The sequence below is a fragment of the Cydia fagiglandana genome, chromosome 5 (genome assembly GCF_963556715.1).
Source record: "Cydia fagiglandana chromosome 5, ilCydFagi1.1, whole genome shotgun sequence".
NCBI lineage: Eukaryota > Metazoa > Arthropoda > Insecta > Lepidoptera > Tortricidae > Cydia > Cydia fagiglandana.
Window position 1 is genome coordinate 6,726,222 of NC_085936.1, and position 21,386 is coordinate 6,747,607.

At 37.8% G+C, this 21,386-nt stretch overlaps 1 protein-coding gene across 2 annotated transcripts in view; it reads right to left on the minus strand.

Moving 5' to 3' along the window:
* The window catches only part of LOC134664364 (uncharacterized), a 34,842-nt gene that overhangs the window by 12,437 nt on the left and 1,019 nt on the right, over positions 1-21,386 (minus strand). The window contains exons 2-4 of one of the 2 annotated variants that reach the window (XM_063520942.1): positions 14,300-14,762; positions 2,942-3,114; positions 2,093-2,200 (exon numbers count right to left, since the gene is read on the minus strand). In XM_063520942.1, the coding sequence (XP_063377012.1) occupies positions 2,093-2,200; positions 2,942-3,114; positions 14,300-14,762 (744 nt within the window). Of the gene's footprint in view, positions 1-2,082; positions 2,201-2,941; positions 3,115-14,299; positions 14,763-21,386 lie in introns of both variants that reach the window. The other variant, XM_063520943.1, reaches the window with a different exon arrangement.

Consider the following 21,386-nt stretch of genomic DNA (forward strand, 5'->3'; position numbering starts at 1 on the left):
GCTATCGTTGAATCCTTAAACAAATGGCGGCATTTTCTGATCGGGAAGCTATTTCTGCTCATCACTGATCAGCGTTCTGTTTCCTTTATGTTCGACAAGAAACATACCAGTAAAATCAAAAATGAGAAAATTCAGCGCTGGCGCCTAGAGCTGTCTCCATAAAAATATGACATAGTGTACAGACCCGGCACGCAGAACCATGTAGCGGATGCCCTCTCCCGGGTCTGCGCCATCGTCGATACACCTGCGAAGCTGCAATCTCTACATGAAGCCCTCTGTCACCCCGGAGTGACAAGAATGGCACATTGGGTTCGTTCCAAAAACTTGGCATATTCCATTGAAGAAATAAGGAACATGACGAACCAATGTCGCATCTGCTCAGAAGTTAAGCCAAGATTCTCTAAAGCAGATCCGCAAAATAGACTTATAAAAGCTGTAGCGCCATTTGAAAGACTGAGCATGGATTTTAAAGGGCCCGTACCGTCCAGATCAAGTAACAAATACATTTTAACAGTGATCGATGAGTATTCCCGATTTCCATTTGCCTTTCCATGCTCCGACATAAGCGCCAAAACTGTTATCAAACAGTTAGACAGCATTTTCAGTATGTTTGGCATGCCTGCCTACGTACACTCCGATCGTGGGACATCGTTCTTGTCGGATGAGGTGAAGGACTATTTTAACTCCAGAGGAATAGCAACAAGTCGTACGACGCCATACAATCCTCGAGGTAATGGCCAAGTCGAGAAACTGAATGGAACCCTGTGGAAATCTATTCAGCTAGCGCTCAAGTCTAGAAACCTACCAATAGAATGTTGGGAGGATGTCCTTCCACAAGCGTTGCACTCGATAATCGCTCCCTCCTATGCACAACTACGAACTGCACGCCACATGAGAGGATGTTCCGCCATCCACGAAAATCACTAAATGGAGAATCAATTCCGACATGGCTAACTAGCTCGAACAAAGTCCTTATGCGACGATTTAATCGAAAATCGAAGTACCAACCGTTAGTAGAAGAAGTGGAGGTAATAGAAACCAATCTCACTTATTCATACGTACGGACTGAGGATGGACGAGAGACGACAGTGTCCAACCGTCACCTAGCTCCTCTCGGGTGCTGTGAACAGAATATCCCTGGGGATAACGAGTATGTAGATAACGACCCCGGAAGAGCACAGTCACCGCCACCTTCATGTTCGCCACCGAATACGCCGAATTCATCACCAACTCACTCACGCCAAGATTCGCCGTTCGCCACTCCACTATCGCAGTCGCCATCCGAAACTCTGCAAGAAGTTCCAGAGCCACCGAGCCCTGATGGCAATGAAGCCGCAGGTGCAGAGCAACCCCGGAGGTCCGGCAGAATCCGGAATTCGCCGAAGTATTTATCCGATTATATCTGGCCCGGGTGAATGTGGTGAACCTCTTTACTCATAACATTTATTATTTTTCCATCCTACATGCCTAATTCATATTGTCATTCACATACGTCATGTTTTGCTAATTAAAACCTACAGATTAGGTTTTGCCTATTATTTCAATCATCTAGCTTATCTAGTCTAAATGCGAGTGTAATTATGATTTAGTTACCAATATTTTGTTTTATTATTTGCTATTATGTATTAGATTTTTTAAATTAAAGTTTTAAGTCTTGTAGATATGTCTCATAATCGTAACGAAAACGTCAGTCCGAAAAGATGAAAAAAAAAAACCGATTGGGTATAGGTATTGGGGATGGCGTTGGACCACTTTTGTACTTTTATATTTACATGCTAAAATGTTTTGGAGTCATTCTAATTTTAGAAAGGTAGGAGTACATATGAACCTCTTAATCGAAATTGTATTGGTAAAAACAAAAACACATAGATGCCAGTAACGCAGCAACAAATTGCGATTTTAATTCAAAGGGCAGAGAAATCAAAGGCAAATAAGTTAGGTATGTACTGATTCTTATAGGATATTTACAGGGGGTATATACCTAGTTAAACATTTAACGGAACTATCTTAAATATTTTTTTCAATATAACAGAACATATATTCCACTTTCATATGTATCCATCGAGGTACAGGAAATCAAAGTAAAATGTACCTTAAGCGAGAACTCGCAGAGCTCCATTTCCTCCGGCGGGCCGATCCGCTGCGCTATTTCAGGCGTGTCCAACTCGTCCACCTTGTACTTGTCCGTCGCGTTGCCGAGCTGGAACACGATAATAATTCATTTAAAATACGTTCACTTCGAAAAAGTGCTCAAGTGGAGACCACGGGCTAGCAAGCGCAGCGTAGGACGCCCACCCACAAGATGAACAGACGACCTTGTTAAGATCGCCGGAAGACGCTGGATGCGGGTCGCTTCCAACCGGCACGTATGGAGATCCAAGGGGAGGCCTATGTTCAGCAGTGGACGTCTTATGGCTGAGATGATGATGATGATGATGACGTTCACTTACAGTTAATACACCTTAATGTGAAGGGTAAGTACTAACCCCCTTAGGGCCACTTGCACCAATTACTAACCCGGGGTAAACCGGTTAAACCTGGAGTTACCATGGTTACCAGTACACTCTGACACTGGGTTAATGGTTTAACCGGTTAACCCCGGGTTAGAGAGACGGTGGCAAGTGGCACTTATTCATATATTTTACCTTTCCGATGTATTGGTATGAATGGAAGGACAAACGATTATTATCGACTTGTCAACTTTAGTAGACGTTTATGATTTTTATGAATAAGGGAGTTACACAAACGATATTTAATTACACAAACGGGTCTACCGCGATATAATTTCATTGTTTTTACCTAAAAACAAGAAAGGTAAAAACAATGAAATTATATCGCGGTAGACCCGTTTGTGTAATTAAATATTTGTGTACAAAACGCGAGAGTTTAAAGTGTTATAAGGGAGTTAATCTTTTTTTTATCACAAAATTATCAGTGTCACCTGCTCAATGATGGCGGCGACTCGATCCTCCGGGTAGTCGGGCAAGTCTTCGCAGATGCCTGTGCGCAGACATTCCTCTGGCACGCTCGGGACGAACTGCGTCTGATCGGACCGCCGGCTCGGGCCCGGGAACACCACTACGTCCGGCGATACTACCGGATCCGGCACCATGCCTGGGAATCCAGAAGATCCTTAAGAAGATAGTAAAATTTAAGATGGTCCGTATAAAGATAGAGCACAAAATGGGCAACTGCCGCTTGAAAGGTTTTCTAGCTCCATAAAAAAATCCATAACCATGTTTCACAGTCCCTAATTTGTGTAAGGGCTTGGTTATTCTCTTCTTCTTTCACTGTTTTATTTTGATTTTAAAAGTTTTCTTAAAAACACATTTGCTGGTCTGGGGCTCACAGTGCAGGTACGAGCCCCGATGCAAATGATTTCGTCTAGTTCCGCGCAACAATTTTGTTTATTTTAATAAATTTTACACATGAACATATAATGACCCAGTAATGGGAACCATAATAGCAATGTTTAATGTAGTTTATTTTGATCGTATAATAAAATTGCATGAGACTTTTATTGCTGAAAAAAAGGAGTTTTCAAAAACGTTGTCCAAATCATATTGTCCTCTCTTACAGCACTGCTGCGTGCATGGGCTCAAAACAAAATTTTCTGTACATTGGCAGAGCCCTATTGCTTTCCCTGGTAATAGCCCTTTTCACATATGTTGTAATCCTACCCGTCAAAAAAAAATAAAAAATCATTATTTTTTTTCTTTCAGTACAAACGGTATTTCTTGTATTTGGATTTAGTTATTGCAGAGTATTACCATATAAAATTAAATTACATTAGTATAAGCATTAAATATTAGTAATTTTTAAACAAAAACATTATTTTTGAACAAACGCGAGAACCTCAAAAAATGGGGTCACCTGACGAAAACATATGCATCGGGGCTCGTACAGTCAGCAGCAGAAATCGCTATACACTCCAGGTGCTCAAAGAGAGGTAAACGTTTAAACTGTCAAAAAGTTGTTGACTGTCATGGTAGCATTTACTTGTGAGCGCTCAACATGTCACAAATATCTTAACAGTCGCTATTCATTAATTTCTACACTAACAACAAATCATTGCTACCTTAGCTGTCAAAAAACCACTGGTATCTAAGCGGTCAACGTGTCAAATATATCTGAACAATATGGAAAAATAGACGTTTCAAGCATACATGTATGGTCGTATATTGAATGAATAATAGCAATGCTAATTTCAGGTAAAGCGTTTTGACAATCATCGAAAGCAGTACAGTCTTGTCACCACATACATCTATCTCACGTTTTGTTCTTCAGCTATTGACAGGGGCCTGTCAGTCAACTTACTGCAAACTACTTCTTTTATACCGGGTGTGGCCTGTAATATGAGCAAAAATTTAAACTGTAGGCTGTACTCCTCATACTGACCAACATTTGTTCAGCGACTTTTAATAATAACTTGTGGTTTGATTTTAAATAAATTTTAAAGTTTATTCTAAGATGCAATGTATTGCGAATTTTGTTATGTTTCAGGCGTGACAAGCAACGTCAATCACAATGAAATGGAGTGGCGATGGCGTCCATTGAAGATAATATTTATTTTGTATGAAAAATAGGGAGTCTAAATATTTCATAATTTTTAAAATTTGTTGAACAAAAGTTTCTCCGTTTGAGGAGTGCAATCTATGTTTTAATTATTTGCTCATGTTACAGGCCACACCCGGTATAATAGAATCATCAAAACGAATGAGTGACACACAGCGAAAGCTAACTGAAGCCGAATTTAGAGCCAATTGTCAAGGCACGTTGTGGTCTTGTTACTAAGGCGTTTGCTTTTCAAAGCAGAGACCGCGGGTTCAAATCTCAGTCGGACGCACCTATAGTCCGTTTTTTTTAGCATTAGAAAGAACTTCGCAGAAGTTCGCTTGTGGTTCTAAATCTGGCACTTTTAGCGGTAACAATTTGAAGTAAATTATATGTATTGACCATGCTACATTAGATAATTCAATAATTATTAACAATTAACGAGCCTGATAGAAACTGCATGCTTGCTTCTGCGGAGTTCTTTCTAATGCTAAAAAAAACGAACTATAGAGATTACAGCTTTTTTTTTTGGGTTTCATTTCTATTATTGATTTGTGGTTTTATATTATATGTTTTTGAAGATATGTCACATGTAGCGTAAATGCGACTTTCTAACAGGACGTTGTAGGTTTGAACCCGCAGTGGGCGTTCCTTAAGATTACTCCTTTGCGGAATGCCATTTGATGTAAATTCCTATGGTAACAGTTAGCATATTACGTAGGTATATGCATGGCAGTGATGGTTTTATCGCATACACATACATCTATAGAAGAGGAGGCACCGTTCTTCCGGATCATGGTTGGAACCAACAAAATAAACAGAGGAGTCATAGTTGGATATGCTTAACACCTTTATACTGCCCGTGCTCCTCACGTGGGGCCACGGCTAGCCTCTATTACAAAGCCATAAGCTTTACATGTCAGATTGGGACAGTGAACGTGTTATGTTTCAATTCTATTATTTCCTCCTTCGTTCTTTGATCGATTCGGAGCATTGTATTATAGTAGTATATAGTATATTCTAGTACAATAAGCGGGCTAAATAAATATATTAACATATAATATATGCTCTACAGTTTGGAAAAACGGCCGCCTATGACAGTTAAAATTAAAAACCGATCATTCTCATAGAACCTAATACTTATTTATTGTCTAAGTTTGACACTTGACGATAAAATACTTCTTTAAGAAAGGTGTCAATTCGTAGCTGCTACAGTATTTTTTTTAAAGTTAAACAGATAAAATGTTGATGCTTAGTTACCATTGAAATAACAACTGCTTAGCAACTGGTGGCACCCTGACTGCTGACATACATGATTGGCAGTGCGTGTAGGTATTAATGACAGCAGCTTGAATTTGAGTGCTTAGTTACCACTGAATTTCTAACCGTTATTGTAATTGTGATTAAATAAGGGTGTATGTGTTAAAGAAAAACTCAGAAGTTAAGATATATGTGACGAACTGAAAGCCTACGCTAAAATGACAACTTAGATGTCCTTATTTTTGTGACGATTGAAGTGTATATGTTTTCTTGGACACCTTGCCCGCTCAGGTATATCTGCTGCTGACTGTACCCTATAGGTAATATGTGACTCCCGGCCCCGTAGACAACATGTAAATCGCTATCGCTTCGTGTAGCTAACAAACGCAACAAACTGTCACGGTCACACTAAGTAATATGGAAGAGTGATACTTAAAGAGACACAAAGCAATTCGATGGGCGCAAGCGCGTGATCATCACCATGGCTAGGCCGGCAGTTAGCTAGGGTTCTAAGTGACAAAAACAGGTCGAACCTTTTTTTTCTTGATTAAAGCATGAAACTTGGCACAGTTGTTCCTTATATCAAACCAAGCCGATTTCGATCGGTAGCCCGAAGGAGCCCCCCCTCTGGGGCCGGAGAGGGGGGGGTCAAAGTACCGCTCGCCCGGCTTCATTCTTAAAATTCTAACAGGCCCCGTTTAGCTAATAGGTCATATTTGGTATCAATTTCGGATAAATCAATAACGTAGAATTCATTTCTGGTATAAAAAATTAGCAATTTGTAGAAAAAAATAAAAAAAAACTCAAAATATCTAATTTTTCAAGTTTAATTTTTGTTTCTTATTTATTGTCAGAATTAAACTGCCTGGTTTTTCTACATTGAAAAAATATGATAATAAAGCCTATTTAATGCAGATTTTAAAAACATAACTTTTACATATCTTCATTAAGAGGAAATTGCATAAAAAAAAACTTATATCGTCTCGCGCCGGTGAATATCTTTTTACCGACATCGGAATCGATATAGACAACATCCGAAGTACACACTCTGGAGACCGATTAAAAGTATTGTTTATTGTTGTAGATAGATAAAGATAGAAAAGCGTACAAATATTTTCTTATGTGTCGTTCAGTGAAAAAAGGGACCTTGGAAAAAATTATCACAGAGCCTCGCGTTTGTATAGAAGCATACTCGTAGGTATTTAGTTAGTGCCAACCACTCCATGGACTCCATGGTCGCTGTTCTCAATAGGGGATATTACTGCAATGTTCTGCCGCCAAAGTGCAGCACTACCGACTCTAGTAAATTCATAAACTAACTTATACATACTGTACCTTAAACTGTTTTTTGGCAAGTTTTCACAGACAATAAAATATGTCATTGATGCATCAAGGCGGTTTGTTAACCAGGGCCTATCGGTAAAAGCGAAAATCGAAATTAAGTTATCTGCCTCTTTATCGAATATGCAAGACTGCAAGAGTGATAGAGGGATTAGACAACGAAACTTCGATTTTCTTGTTTCGCGGCAGACCCCCAGATTGTTAGTGATTGACAGATAGTGGTAGTGGCGCTACCTACGCAGAGTTTTGCGTAATATTCCCTATTAATAAGAAGTAAACTATAAGTATTATTTAATCTGCTTACTTATTACATTATACCACACTTTAATGTTGCGTCTTGTGTATTAATGCAATTCCTTCCCCCGACACATGAATGGATACATTTCATAATTCACGTATATATGTCAGTTTCAACCATATTCTGGCCACAGCAGGGTTGTCAGAACAGTTTGGAAACAGTCATCTGCTCCTTGCTTCCATTCCCAAGAAGACGGACTGAGCAAGTTTGACGACGAACTAATGTCTGATCCCAAACATCAACCACACGGTACTCTGCGCGTAATGAGGCATTTATACGGCTCCCTTTTGAACAGGTATAACATTATACAACTCTTCATTTCAATATCCCGGTGTAACTTGTCTTCTTCAATATTGCACTTATTACCGAACATATAATATCTCATTTTAGTATTTTAGGGGAATGCTTTTAGCCACCGCTATTGCTCCATCTTGTAAGAGCTTGGATCCTTGTAGTAGCATGGCTGAACTCTGAACAGGTTCCATGTTTCGAACTCACTTTCTACCCTTTCAGCTGAATGCTCGAAACAGGGGTAAGACTTCAACTCTTTTAGGGTAAATAAAAGAGTTTATTTAAGTAGCTTACAGAATAGATAATTTTATTGGCTTAAAAATAGAATTCCCTGGCCTATTGTGGATGCAATGGAGTGACATGTGATATAATTGAGTTTTCCACTGTGTCAACGTGAGCCCACAAATCCTGTAGTTGGGGAAATATTCGTACGCATGAATCTAGTCTAGCTGCTATAACTACATCGTCTATGTCTACTGTGCTTATCAATACCTTGCAATGACTGTTTTACAGCATCTGCAACTAGGGCCATCATATGAAATGAATCGGACTCTTCATGATTCTTGGAGTATTCGGAATCTCACGAGGAACATTACTTATAACATGTTTCTCTACACAATTTCGCGATGGCATAAATAAGGACTTATAACTCTTCGAAGTTTTGTCAACACAGTGTCTAAAAATGATTTACCTAGTGCTAAAGAAATGAGTTTCACTAAAATATCAGTGGTTATAAGTGAAGCTTATCATCATGGTAAATTTAACTCTTATATCTATCGGGCTCTGAAACACCAGGAGTCTTACTCGTATTCCAAGCATTCTGTCGATCGACCTTGTAATACTGTAAGCTCAATAAGACTTGTGATAATAAGACTAGATGATATATATATATGATAATATGTATTTGATAAATACACTCAAAACATCCATAGGTAATTCAGGAACAAGCTTTCACGATAAACACAAATATATGCCTTCTAGGATTTGAACCGGGTTCCCCATTTAATATATGGTGTATAAAAGTGATATCTAAGCATATACCCTTTTTAGCTTGGCCGATACAAGGATTCAAGCTCCTACAGGATAGAGCAATATCAGTAAATCTAATAAATAACATTCGCCAAAAGTTTATTATAACTTCATATGATGATATGTGAAATAGCCTTGTAAAGTGAATACCTTACTGATAAAGCCGTTGCTAAATAATAATAAAAATGCCTGAAATAATTCTTTACTTGAATAGACTATTGAAACAGAAGCAGCCTTATCAGGATAGAATTATATGTTTGGGGCTTGGGGGCAGACGTTAGTTCCTCTTTAAACTTGCTCAGTCTGTCTTCTTGGGAATGGAAGCAAGGAGCAGATGACTGTTTCCAAACTGTTCTGACAACCCTGCTGTGGCCAGAATATGGTTGAAACTGACATATATTATATACGTGAATGATGAAATGTACGCATTCATGTGCCGGGGGAAGGAATTGTTTTTTTAATACACAAGTCGCAAAATTAAAGTGTGGTATCTATACATATAATAAAGCTGTAGAGGGTCGAAAGTCTGTACTTGGAAGATATTTGAAAAAAAGTTGGCTAGGGATACTTAAAATCGATAACAGAACACGTTCCAACAGTTTTTAGAATTTTTGTCTGTTTGTCTGTTTATCTGTTTATCTGTTTATCTGTTTGTCTGTTTATTTGAACGCGCATCACGTGAAAACGGCTGAACGGATTTTGATGCAAACTTTACTAATCTGTCGAGACAATCTCCGGCCAGGTTATAGGCTATAAAAATTCAACCCTTAAAAGGGGGGGTAGCCACAAAACTCGCTTGATTTAAGTTTGCCCCTGAATCTTATGGCGCTACTTAGGAAGGAGGGGCAAACTTTTTTCAAATGTGCTACCACTATTGAGTACCCTGGTAAACTAACAGATGGCGCTGAATTTAATACGTAGTGACATGAATAGCCACCGAGGAAGGTTTTTGCCATATTAACTATAAGTTTAGATGAGGGGGTACGGAATCAACAAATTTAATTGAATTACTTTGCCTTACGGCAAAGTTGATCTTCTGCCTTAATTACACTTGGGCGTGGATCCAAATCCAAGCTTTCCTCTTTCGCAGCTGGGCCTACTGCCTTGCTCACACTTCGCCAATTCAATTCACTTGGTCAATTCCAAGCTCTGCTTTCTTGCATCTTTTATGCATGAAAACAACCTCGCTGAGGCGTTTTTTTTATCGAAAAATTTTCGCGCTCGCTACGCTCGCGTTTTTAATAACTTTCTAAGGTATGATAAAGGTGCCATTCGGGTGGCGACTGCAGCAGCATTACTCTGTTGCAACGTTACTGCTGCGGTACTGTCAATTTTCGTCATAAAATGATGTGACTGATTTCCATACTAAAAGTGAAAATGTACAACTGTCTATCATATTGCATTTTTATATCGAAAAATTTTCGCGCTCGCATTGCTCGCGTTTTCAATCACTTTCTAAGGTATGTTAAAGGTGACATTCGGGTGGCGACTGCAGCAACATTACTCTGTTACAACGTTACTGCTGCAGCACTGTCAATTTTCGTGATAAAATGATATGACTGATTTCCATACTAAAAGTAAAAATGTACAACTGTCTATCAAATTGCGTTTTTATATCGAAAAATTTTCCCGCTCGCTTCGCTCGCGTTTTCAATTACATTCTCACCTAAGATATGATAAAGGTGACATTCGGGTGGCGAATGCAGCAGCATTAGGTACTCTGTTGGAACATTACTGCTGCGGCACTGACAATTTTCCTGATAAAATGATGTGACTGATTTCTATTCTCAGCTGTAATGTTGCAATGAACTTCACTCAATTTACCAAAAAAAAAAATGTAATCTTGATGACCTTAGGGAGAGGAGGCACCAGGGTCTAGAAATGCTTAGGGCATCAAAATATCTTAATCCGGCACTGCTTCGGACTTAACCCGACGTACGTGTCGCGCTGTACGCGTTCCAAAGCCGGGCGCCTTCGGCGCCCTCATACTCAGAGCGTCGGGAGTAGCCCGACGTACGTGGCGCGCTGTACGCGTTCCAAAGCCGGGCGCCTACGGCACCCTCATACTAAAAGTGTCGGGCGTAGACCGACGTACGTGACACGCTGTACGCATTCCAAAGCCGGGCGCCTCCGGCGCCCTCATACTAAGAGCGTCGGGCGTAACGTACGCGTTTCAAAGCTGGGCGTCTTCGGCGCCCTCATACCAAAAGAGTCGGGCGTAGACCGACGTACGTGACACGCTGTACGCTTGCCAAAGTTGGGCGCCGAAGGCATCCTCATACTCAAAGCGTCGGGCTACGCGTCATCAAAATATCTTAATCCGGCACTGCTTCGGACTTAACCCGACGTACGTGTCGCGCTGTACGCGTTCCAAAGCCGGGCGCCTTCGGCGCCCTCATACTCAGAGCGTCGGGAGTAGCCCGACGTACGTGACACGCTGTACGCATTCCACCTCCGGCGTACGTTACACCTCCGGCGCCCTCATACTAAGAGCGTCGGGCGTAACGTACGCGTTCCAAAGCCGGGCGCCTTCGGCGCCCTCATACTAAAAGTGTCGGGCGTAGACCGACGTACGTGATACGCTGTACGCGTTCCAAAGCCGGGCGCCTCCCTCATACTCAAAGCGTCGGGCGTAACCCGACGTACGTGACACGCTGTACGCTTGCCAAAGTTGGGAGCCGAAGGCACCCTCATACTCAAAGCATCGGGCTAAGCCCGACGCATGTGGCGCGCTAAATGCGTTCCAAAGCCGGGCTTCTACGGCGCCCTCATACTAAAAGAGTCGGGAATTGCCCGACGTATGTGGCGCACTGCACGCGGTCCAAAGCTAGGCGACTTAGACTTTCTCATACTAAAAGAGTCGGGCGTAGTCGGACTACTACAAATCGCGCTCTAAAAAGTATGAAACAATAAGATTATTTTAAGAAATTACCATGCAGGAAATTATAAAAGTTATAATTTTTTGAATTAAAAAAATACAGCGTAATGTACTTTACAATTTTTTTTTTTATTTAGCAGCTTACTGACACAAACCGAATTCCACGCGGGCGGAGCCGCGGGCACAGCTAGTAATGTAATAAAAATATTTAATAATACTTACAGTTTACTTCTTATTCATTGAGAATAGCGACCATGGAGTCCATGGAGTGGTTTACACTAATTAAATACGAGTATGCTTCTATACAAACGCGAGGCTCTATGATAATTTATTCCTAGGTCCCTTTTTTTACTGAACGACACATAAAAAATAGTATTTGTACACTTTTCTATCTTTATAATAGGATCTATAAAGGATCTACAACAACAAACAATACATTTAATCGGTCTCCAGAGTGTGTACTTCGGATGTTGTCCATAACGATGCCGATGCAGTTTTGCAGGGATCTGTATAGATTTAAGCTCTGTACTGTGTATTAATAAATAATAATAAAAAATAAAATAAAATAAATGTCGGTAAAAAGATATTCACCGCGCGAGACGATATAAGATTTTTTTTATGCAATTTTCTTTTAATAAAGGTAAGGACAAGTTACGTTTTTAAAATCTGCATTAAATAGGCTTTATTGTCATATTTTTTATATGTAGAAAAACCAGGCAGTTTAATTTTGATACTAAATAAAAAATAAATTAAACACTTGAAAAATTAGATTTTTTAATTTTTTTTAAATTTTTTTCTACAAATTGCAATTTTTTTATATCAGAAATGAATTCTACGTTATTGATTTATCCGAAATTGATACCAAATATGACCTATTAGCTTAACGGGGCCTGTTAGAATTTTAAGAATGAAGCCGGGCGGAGCGGTACTTTGACCCCCCCTCTCGGGCCCCAGAGGGGGGGCTCCTTCGGGCTACCGATCGAAATCGGCTTTATTTGATATAAGGAACAACTGTGCCAAGTTTCATGCTTTAATCAAGAAAAAAAAGGTGTTTGCACTTAACATCCTCACTAAGTCGTACATTTAAAACTTCTTAGTTTTAAGCACTTGTTTATCGAATTTAAACAAACAAATCGTTCTACTAAGTATAGGTAACGATTTTACACATAGGTATGTGGCATATCAAGGAAAATGCCATAGAAGCATAATTTAATATACCCTTAATTAAGATATTGACCGCTATGTTTTGCATCAGTACTGTGTTGTTTGTCCATAAAACCATTCTTTTTTGCTCGTTTGAGCGACCTTAAATTACGAAATATGTTTCGTTTCGACTCGCTTACGAGTAAATATGTACCTAAATGGCAAAAACTTGCAACTCTTAATTAGCAGTCAGCCTTAAGTCTAATGTTATTGTATGTATGTAAATGAAACTCTCGGTGCCTTATGTCATGGCGTGAGTCACTTGCAAATTAGTATTTAGTTGGCTAACAGAAGTATAATTTGGGGGCACGTGTATAGTATACCTTAACCAAGGTCGTACAGCAAGTACCACTTACTAGCAAAGCATAACATTGGCTACCAATTATATGGTGAATTATATCAAGTAGGTACGTCCAGCTAACTGACCATAAGCCAAATAATACATTACTTTGTTGGTATGGGTATTATTATAGGCGCCCGACACTTCTTTTTACAAGCTTTTATTTAGTTTCACCTGACCGTTGTCTGTCTGTCTATGTAATCAAATCAAATCTTGCAAGTTAAATTTGATCCACTTCCCGGCTTCCGATTGAGCTGAAATTTTGCATGCATGTATAAATCGGATGACAATGCAATATTATGGTACCATCGAGCTGATCTGATGATGGAGACAGGAGGTGGCCATAGGAACTCTGTGATGAAACAGCGCAATTTGTGTTAGGGGTTTTTAGAATTGTCTCGATGAGTATTAGTTGTCAGCCAGCGATAAAAGCTTGTACCAAAAATATTATTTTTGCCAAAAACTTATTCTATGACAGGTGATCGGTGATCACGTAATGCTTTCTTTAAAAAACTGAAGTGTCGGACTCCCCGGCCCGGGGCCGGACCGTTGTAGCGTGAGTCATTCTTAATTCGATTAATATAAGTATGTTGTGACTTTCAAATATAGAAACTATATATATAAGTAGAAACAAACTCATATATGTCTCGTAATGCATGACAAATCATTGACATGACCTCAACCTCGACTACATTATGTTATAGATTTTATTTACTAATAGATGAGATCGTGTTTAAATACCTAGGTTTACTAATTAATGTAGGTACCTAATTCAAAACCTGTTTTTCGTTTTTCTCCTCGAGTCCATATACATAGTAGAGACATTTGACTTTACAAGAGTCGCATTTGAATCGTTTATAGTGCTTAAAGGGCAACTTTGTTTAAGATTCAATGCAATCAAGGTAGGTCTACCGTTTTATTAATTCAATACGTATGGTAGTGTGATTGAAAACTTGGCTGCATGAAATAGAATATGTAATATTTAAGTTTAGTCCCAAAACTCAGCTTCCTACTAATCCTACCACTAGAATAACAGCGCAACTTCTTTATTCTTTACCAACCTCCTCTGACAAGTGGTAGACCTATGTAGGTACTCTAATCTTACCTCTTCTAGGCGTCGAATGAAACCCCGAATTTTTATTTATATTCACGATTCTAAGACCCTCATCTTCCTGATTAAACCTCCTTCTTTGCAACTCTTGTAGCCTCTGTCGACCGCTGTCCAGGGGAAGTGAGCGTTCACTCATTCTCTGTGTAGCTTGGTCATCTCGTTCGCTCAACGTTTGCGAAGTTTGGCCGACCCATTCTCTTATCCGATGTGTAGCTTGGTCGTTTTCGCTTATCTGCTGCGTAGCTTGATTATCTCGTTCGCTTATTCTCTGCGTAGCTTGATCTACCCATTCTCTTAACCTCTGCGTAGCTTGATCACCGCTTATTCGCTGCGTAGCTTGGTCTTGCACGCTCGCTCGCTGTGCATGACCCTGTCGGTCATGGTTTGTCTCTATTTGATCGTACTGATGGTACGGCGAGGATATATATCGGTGGCATCTTATTGATGTCATTGAGATCTGTAACGAAGACAAGTACTGGTAAGTTTTAGTTTGCATAAGCTACGAGGTCAGCCGCTGCCGCTAATGGAAACTGGGTTGACGCATAGTAAGATAAATATTACGATTATAAATGTTCTATTTTAATAATCATCTGTGACTAATTCGCATAATAGGTGCCCGTATCGTATGTTTTAGCGGCTCTCTATTTCTAGTTAGGTCAGGAAATGAATGCTCAAAAAACGTTGTAGAGGGAAATGCTAGGAACACAATTTTTGACTCCGTAACTTTGTTTGGACTAGTTAGGAGGTGAACATATCAAAAGTCCCCGGCCGTAGCCCCGGTGCTGGGGGGTAGAGGGGGGTAAGAAGGTCGAATTTTTTTGTTTTTCATTGATATCTTGGAAACTTTGCGTCTTAGCGACATGACTACTAAGACAAACCGAAAGCTGATAAAATTAGTTACAAGTTTTATCCAGTCAAGTTTTTCGATATCATGAACAGTTTTTGAGATACCCGCTCTTGAAAGTTTATTTAGGGATTTTAAATTTATATTGATATCTACATCAGTGAAGCTGTTAGGCCATGTTTGGTATCATTTTCGTATAAATCGGGGGCGCTGAATTCATTTATGGTATCGCATTGACACTATTCCGAAGTAAAACGAAAATTAAAAAAAATATAATTTTGAAAATCCCTATTCACGCTTAAACCGCTGAACCAATTTCGTTGAAATTTGCTATAGAAATAGTTTCAGTCTCGACACAGGACATAGGATAGTTTTTATAACCAAAAGCATCTTTGGAGGGTGTGAAAAGTGGGGTGGAAATTTGTATGGGGAGTCAATAACCGCTGAACCGGTTTAGATGAAATTTAGGATGGTATACATCTGTGATTTAGATGAAAATGATATCAAACATGACTTCAAACCTTACCTTAAGCAGTATTAATCTCAGGAATTCAGTTTCGTCGACGAAGTTGAATTCCCCCCATACTCCAATTCACAACTTTAAAGGATGATTATTGAGATAAAAAGTATCTTATGTCCTGTCTTGGGACTTGAAATATCTGTATACTAAATTTCAATTAAATCGGTTGAGCGGTTTAAGCGTGAAGAGGAATTAAAAAAAAAGTTATTTGTTTAAAGTTTATATATTTTTTCTTAGGAATGGTGTCAATGTGATACCAAAAATGAATTCAGCACCCCCGATTTATACAAAAATGATACCAAACACGGCCTAGCAGCTTCACTAATGTAGATATCAAGATAAAATTGAAAGCCCTAAATAAACTTTCAAGAGCGGGTATCTCAAAAACTGTTCAAGATATCGAAAAACTTGACTGGATAAAACTTGTAACTAATTTTATCAGCTTTCGGTTTGTCTTAGTAGTCATGTCGCTAAGACGCAAAGTTTCCAAGATATCAATGAAAAACCGAAAAATTCGACCTTCTTACCCCCCTCTACCCCCCAGCACCGGGGCTACGGCCGGGGACTTTTGATATGTTCACCTCCTAACTAGTCCAAACAAAGTTACGGAGTCAAAAATTGTGTTCCTAGCATTTCCCTCTATAACTTCTTATTGCTTGGCCTAAGTTACAAATGAACATTAAATAGAAGACCAGCAATTTAATGAATTCCAGAAAATAATAATTTTTAATAGACTTCTACTGCACGCAGCTTTTTTATAGTTGGCTGACCCCTTCTGTACCATTAAGTACTATAATTAAAGAGACAATTGAAGTGTAAAATAAGTGTAAAAATAATTTCAAGTTAATAAATATCTATACCGGCCAAATAATCAGATGGACTTTTTCATACGTAGAAAAGATTATGTAAATTTTTTTGGCCCTGCTGAATATTAATTTACCCATATTTACCTTACTTAAGTTACCTTAAGTAGATACTAGCACGTGTTAGGCACTTATTGTCTTTGATATATCACCTATCCTGAATGAAACATAGATCTAAGATGCCTTGTATATTTTAGATACGTTTAGTACTTATAAGTATGTAGGTACCTAACTTAAAACATGAAAACCAAAAAAATGTTATATATAGTGTAAAAAATAAGAATTTTCGAAATAATTAAATTGGTCATTAGGTACACAAACCAACATTGTGATAAAGCGACTTCGCTTTGCGATAATATTTGTCGGTACTAATTGCGTCTAAAGTCACGGTTGATGGAATAGTTGTGATTTAATTATATGTACTTATATATGTAGGTACGCCGTAAAAAAGTATAATATATATATAAACAAAGTATATAATGATTTACAATTGTTAGACCGAAGTTGACATTGATAAGGCAAATGGCAGTGTTAACTAATATCAAATTAAAGTTTCCGTTTAACTGATAAAACAACAGTTTGAACGTACTCTGCATTTTTTTGTTATCGCCTAGTCTATTAATCAAGTGTTTAATGCTAATTGACATTTACTAGTTAGAGGAATTTATATTTTATACCCATACCGATACCACTACGCAATCTATGCAGGTAGATGTGCTTTGTTATATGTCGCATAAAAAATATTTAATCCTAGAACTAGCTTAGTTCATTCCGATATTTCTTTTCTTCTAATTTAAAGGGTTATATTAAATCCTGGGGGTAATGGGGTCCATGCTAGGCCGAAATGTTGGACGGGAGATTTTTTTATTATTGGGTCATTTACAGGCTAATCTAATTTTTATACTGTATTTATAGGTACTTATTTATTAAATATTATATTACTTAATTCTAATGTTGTTTGCCTATGTAATTAAATTCTTAAATAGGTTGGATATTTTTAGGATTAGGCCATGTCGGGTGGGCGACTTGCTTGCCAGTTATATGAAAACCTGCTTGAAAATCTCTATCTTGTGTTAACTAAACAGGCCTTCTTAAAGGCCCTCCCAAAGCTTACTATAGGTGACCGATCCATTGTGCAACCGATGTGAATGAGCAAGCACTAAGAGGCCATGAACGCATCACATTAAATATTAATTTTAAATAGGTACTACTCTTAAGAGGAAAAACCTCATTAATGAATTGGTCATACAATCAAAGCAGAGCGTCGATAGCACACATTACACGAGCGGCACTTACGTTAATGAATCGGTGTCACGCGTCAGATCCGTGACGTCATCCCACCAAACAATAGGGTATTTTCTGCCTCTCTGAGGAAATCGGGGTTTTTATAGGTTTTTCCTGGCCATGATGTCGTTTGAATGGATTATTAATATTTATTACTTATTCCGCTCCGTCTTCTTACTTTCTTATAAGTATAAACATTTAAACATGTTGTATTTTGATTAAGCGAATAGACTGTAGACATCGCAAAGTCAAGAGAATCAAAACAGGAGTGAGACATTTTTTTTGTACATACATGAATAAGAAAAACGTGTTACATAATGTATCCGGGTCGTTAACTTCTATTAGGTATATGGTCCACAGAAGGGACCTTTTTCTGAAAATTGTTTGACCCAGATACAAGCTAAACCAATTTAATTTTTAGTTTCAGTTATTTTAATTGTAGTTAGTTTTAGTTTTTTATTCCTGTTTATGTCTTTTAGTAATTTATATTAATAAATGTAGTAGGTAACAATTATTATATTATGCAAAAATAAATAAAGTAAGCCACTTTTATTTAAGTTAGATGCATGAAAGTATGTTAGCTTCTGCTAAGGTATAAACTTTTATGTGTACGAATTAAGTACAATACAATTTACATAGTTAATTTTCGTAACACAAAGGAATCAATTAAGTTAAGACTAATAATCGGATCATAGCTTCTTAACTGCGCTTAATTACGTACATTTTTTTGCATTTCACTCATGTATTTTTATAGGCTTGGCTAGGCCCTCTTGACTGTATTTCGTGTGTTTAGCGTCTCAGTACTAAACTAGTGCCTCTTCTATTTTTTTTTTACTATGTAGTTACGCATAAAAAAAAAAAATGGCTGCGGTAATAATAATTAACTTGAGGCCGTCAGCTGTCGACCTTGGTGTTAAACACTCATAAGTGTACTATGAATCGGCATGAGTGTCCAAACACCTTAGAATTACTTAATCAAATACCTCAGACATTTTTTATACGTAGACTCGGCGTCAATAACCTTTGATATTTAGTGCTTTTGAACTAGACTGTCTGTATGTTTATTATATACCTAATTTCATTGCAATAAGAGTTACAAGTTACAAATACTGACCATAACTGTAATGACGATGGTAGGTAGGTAGTTATAAATATAATTTTTTAAGGTGCTAAAAATAACTCTTATGTATCAACATCCGAACTCCTAGGTATAATTTTTTAACAAAGTAAACCTAGTTATACAGGTAATTATGTACCTACATAATTACCTATGTATATAACTGGGGGTTAACAAATTTTAAGGTTTTTTGATTGATTTTATATTTATTCGCTCCTAGTATTTTGTTAATTAGCACATCATTACTGTATTTCTTATTCTACTTTGTTACATATTAATGTAATCCTAGTCATTAGAAAAAATAAATCGTTACCGAAACAGCTAAACAAAAGCATTCTGTTGCAGCAAAGTAATCTAAGTAAAATATGATATCACGAGGCGATACATAATTAATTAGAATAATTAGTGTTGGTACTAGCTAATCTCTTTTATACGCAGCATACATATTACACATGATAATACTAGTTATATGCCGATATTATATGTATAAATAAGGGCATACGCACTTAAACTCCCAATTATATTCGTACATAGTCGCACCACATATATATGGGCTAAAAATATCAATAATTCAGTAACGGAAGCTACTTACCTAATCTGATTTTTTCATACAAAAACAAGTGGCATAGACAATATCTGAATGTATTTATTCCGTAACCAGAGAGATTGCTGAGCTGAATTTTTGATTATTCAACCCATATGTAATGTATGTCACACACGGCAATTTGATAATTATAATAGCGATCCCGATTATAAATTATTGAACCAGCGGTCTCTGATTTAAATCCTGGTAAGGCATTCTTACTTATGTAAGTATAACCTAGATATGGCATCACTCACACATACCAATATATGTACCTACTTCCAACAATACTTGCAAAATGCAAACTAGATTCTAGACGGCTGCCAATTTTCACAAACATTCTCGTACCTAGGTATAATTTTCTTAATACGGTAACTTTCAACTTCCACGAATACCTATTTGCATAGCAATTTTCTAGTGTGTGTTTATTTAACGTTATGTTATTTATCATGAGCTACTTATATCCAAAACTTACTGCAGGTAAATGGAAAGAAGGATTCCCTCAGAGTTAGTCGTACCTAAGGCTATTCAGGGGGTCTATCGCGAAAATCGAAATTTTGTTATCTACCTCGTTATCCCTCAAATATGCACAAGCGATAGAGGCAGATAACAAAGTTGAAAATTTATATTTTCGCGACAGACCTTCAGTTTCCTTCGAATAAAGTGCCCGTAAATTTTTACAATTATTACAATTACTTAACCTTACCTGCTAAGAATCACTAATCAGTGGACTGGGGATTCTTTAAGATTATAATTATTTACAAATGCTCTTTCAAATTTGGTAAAATCAAATCAATCTTTACCATTTAAGGCATGTTGTACCTTATAGTACATTGACAATAAAATTATTTAAGAAGTACATGTTCTTCACATTTTGACATATAAACTTTCTTAGTGTGTAGTAGTATTCCACTCCAAGTGACACCCCACTCAAATCCAGCCGACGTATTATCTATGGATGGTCTTACCCACGTGATAAAATAACTGACAGTTTTTAACACTGCGGTATAGAAAGTGACGGACACCTTTTATCACGCTGTCACGTAGATAAGGACGACCATTATAACCAAACAGAAGAATCTTATAGTAAGACCGTAAAAAGTCTGCAGCGATTTTGATAGCCCACGCAGTGCAAGTGTCATTTTATTAAACGTCAAACTTCTATGAAATTATGACGTATACATAACACTTACACTGCGGGGGCTATTAAATCCGCTGCAGACTTTGTTTGGTGCGACTCTAAATATTTTTATAAATTTTTGTCAATTCTACCACCTTCTTGGCCAAATTTGGACACACCATCATTGACATAATTATGAATTTGAGACTGTCAAATAGAGTTGTATATTTTACGTGTAAAAGTAGGCATTATTGTTTTAATCCGAAAACTTCTGAACTGGCTATAACAACTTGTTATACAATCTATTTGGTTACATACTACATATACTATAGTAGTTCATTAGTCGGTTTTTGCCGCTATTATTTTTTTAAAGCAGACAGATAAAAACATACAAATACAGTGAAACCTGGTTAAGTGGGACCTGGATAAGTGAGAAACCTCTATAGCTGGGACTCATGGTGCGGTCCCGACACTTTAGCACTGAATTACCTCTGTTACTGAGAAAAAACGAACCTCTATAACTGGGATTCGTTATTGTGATTTTATAGTCACATTTACCTCTATAACTGAGACAGAGAGTGTATTTTACCTCTTTTACTGAGAATATATTTATAAGATTACATTTTCCTAATTGTTTTTTGGAATTTTATAGGGAATTGAATTCTGTATCTGAGATAACGTCAATCTATGACCTCTCTAACTTAGACTTCATTGAACAATTTCCGTATTCTTACTAACTCTTAGTCAATC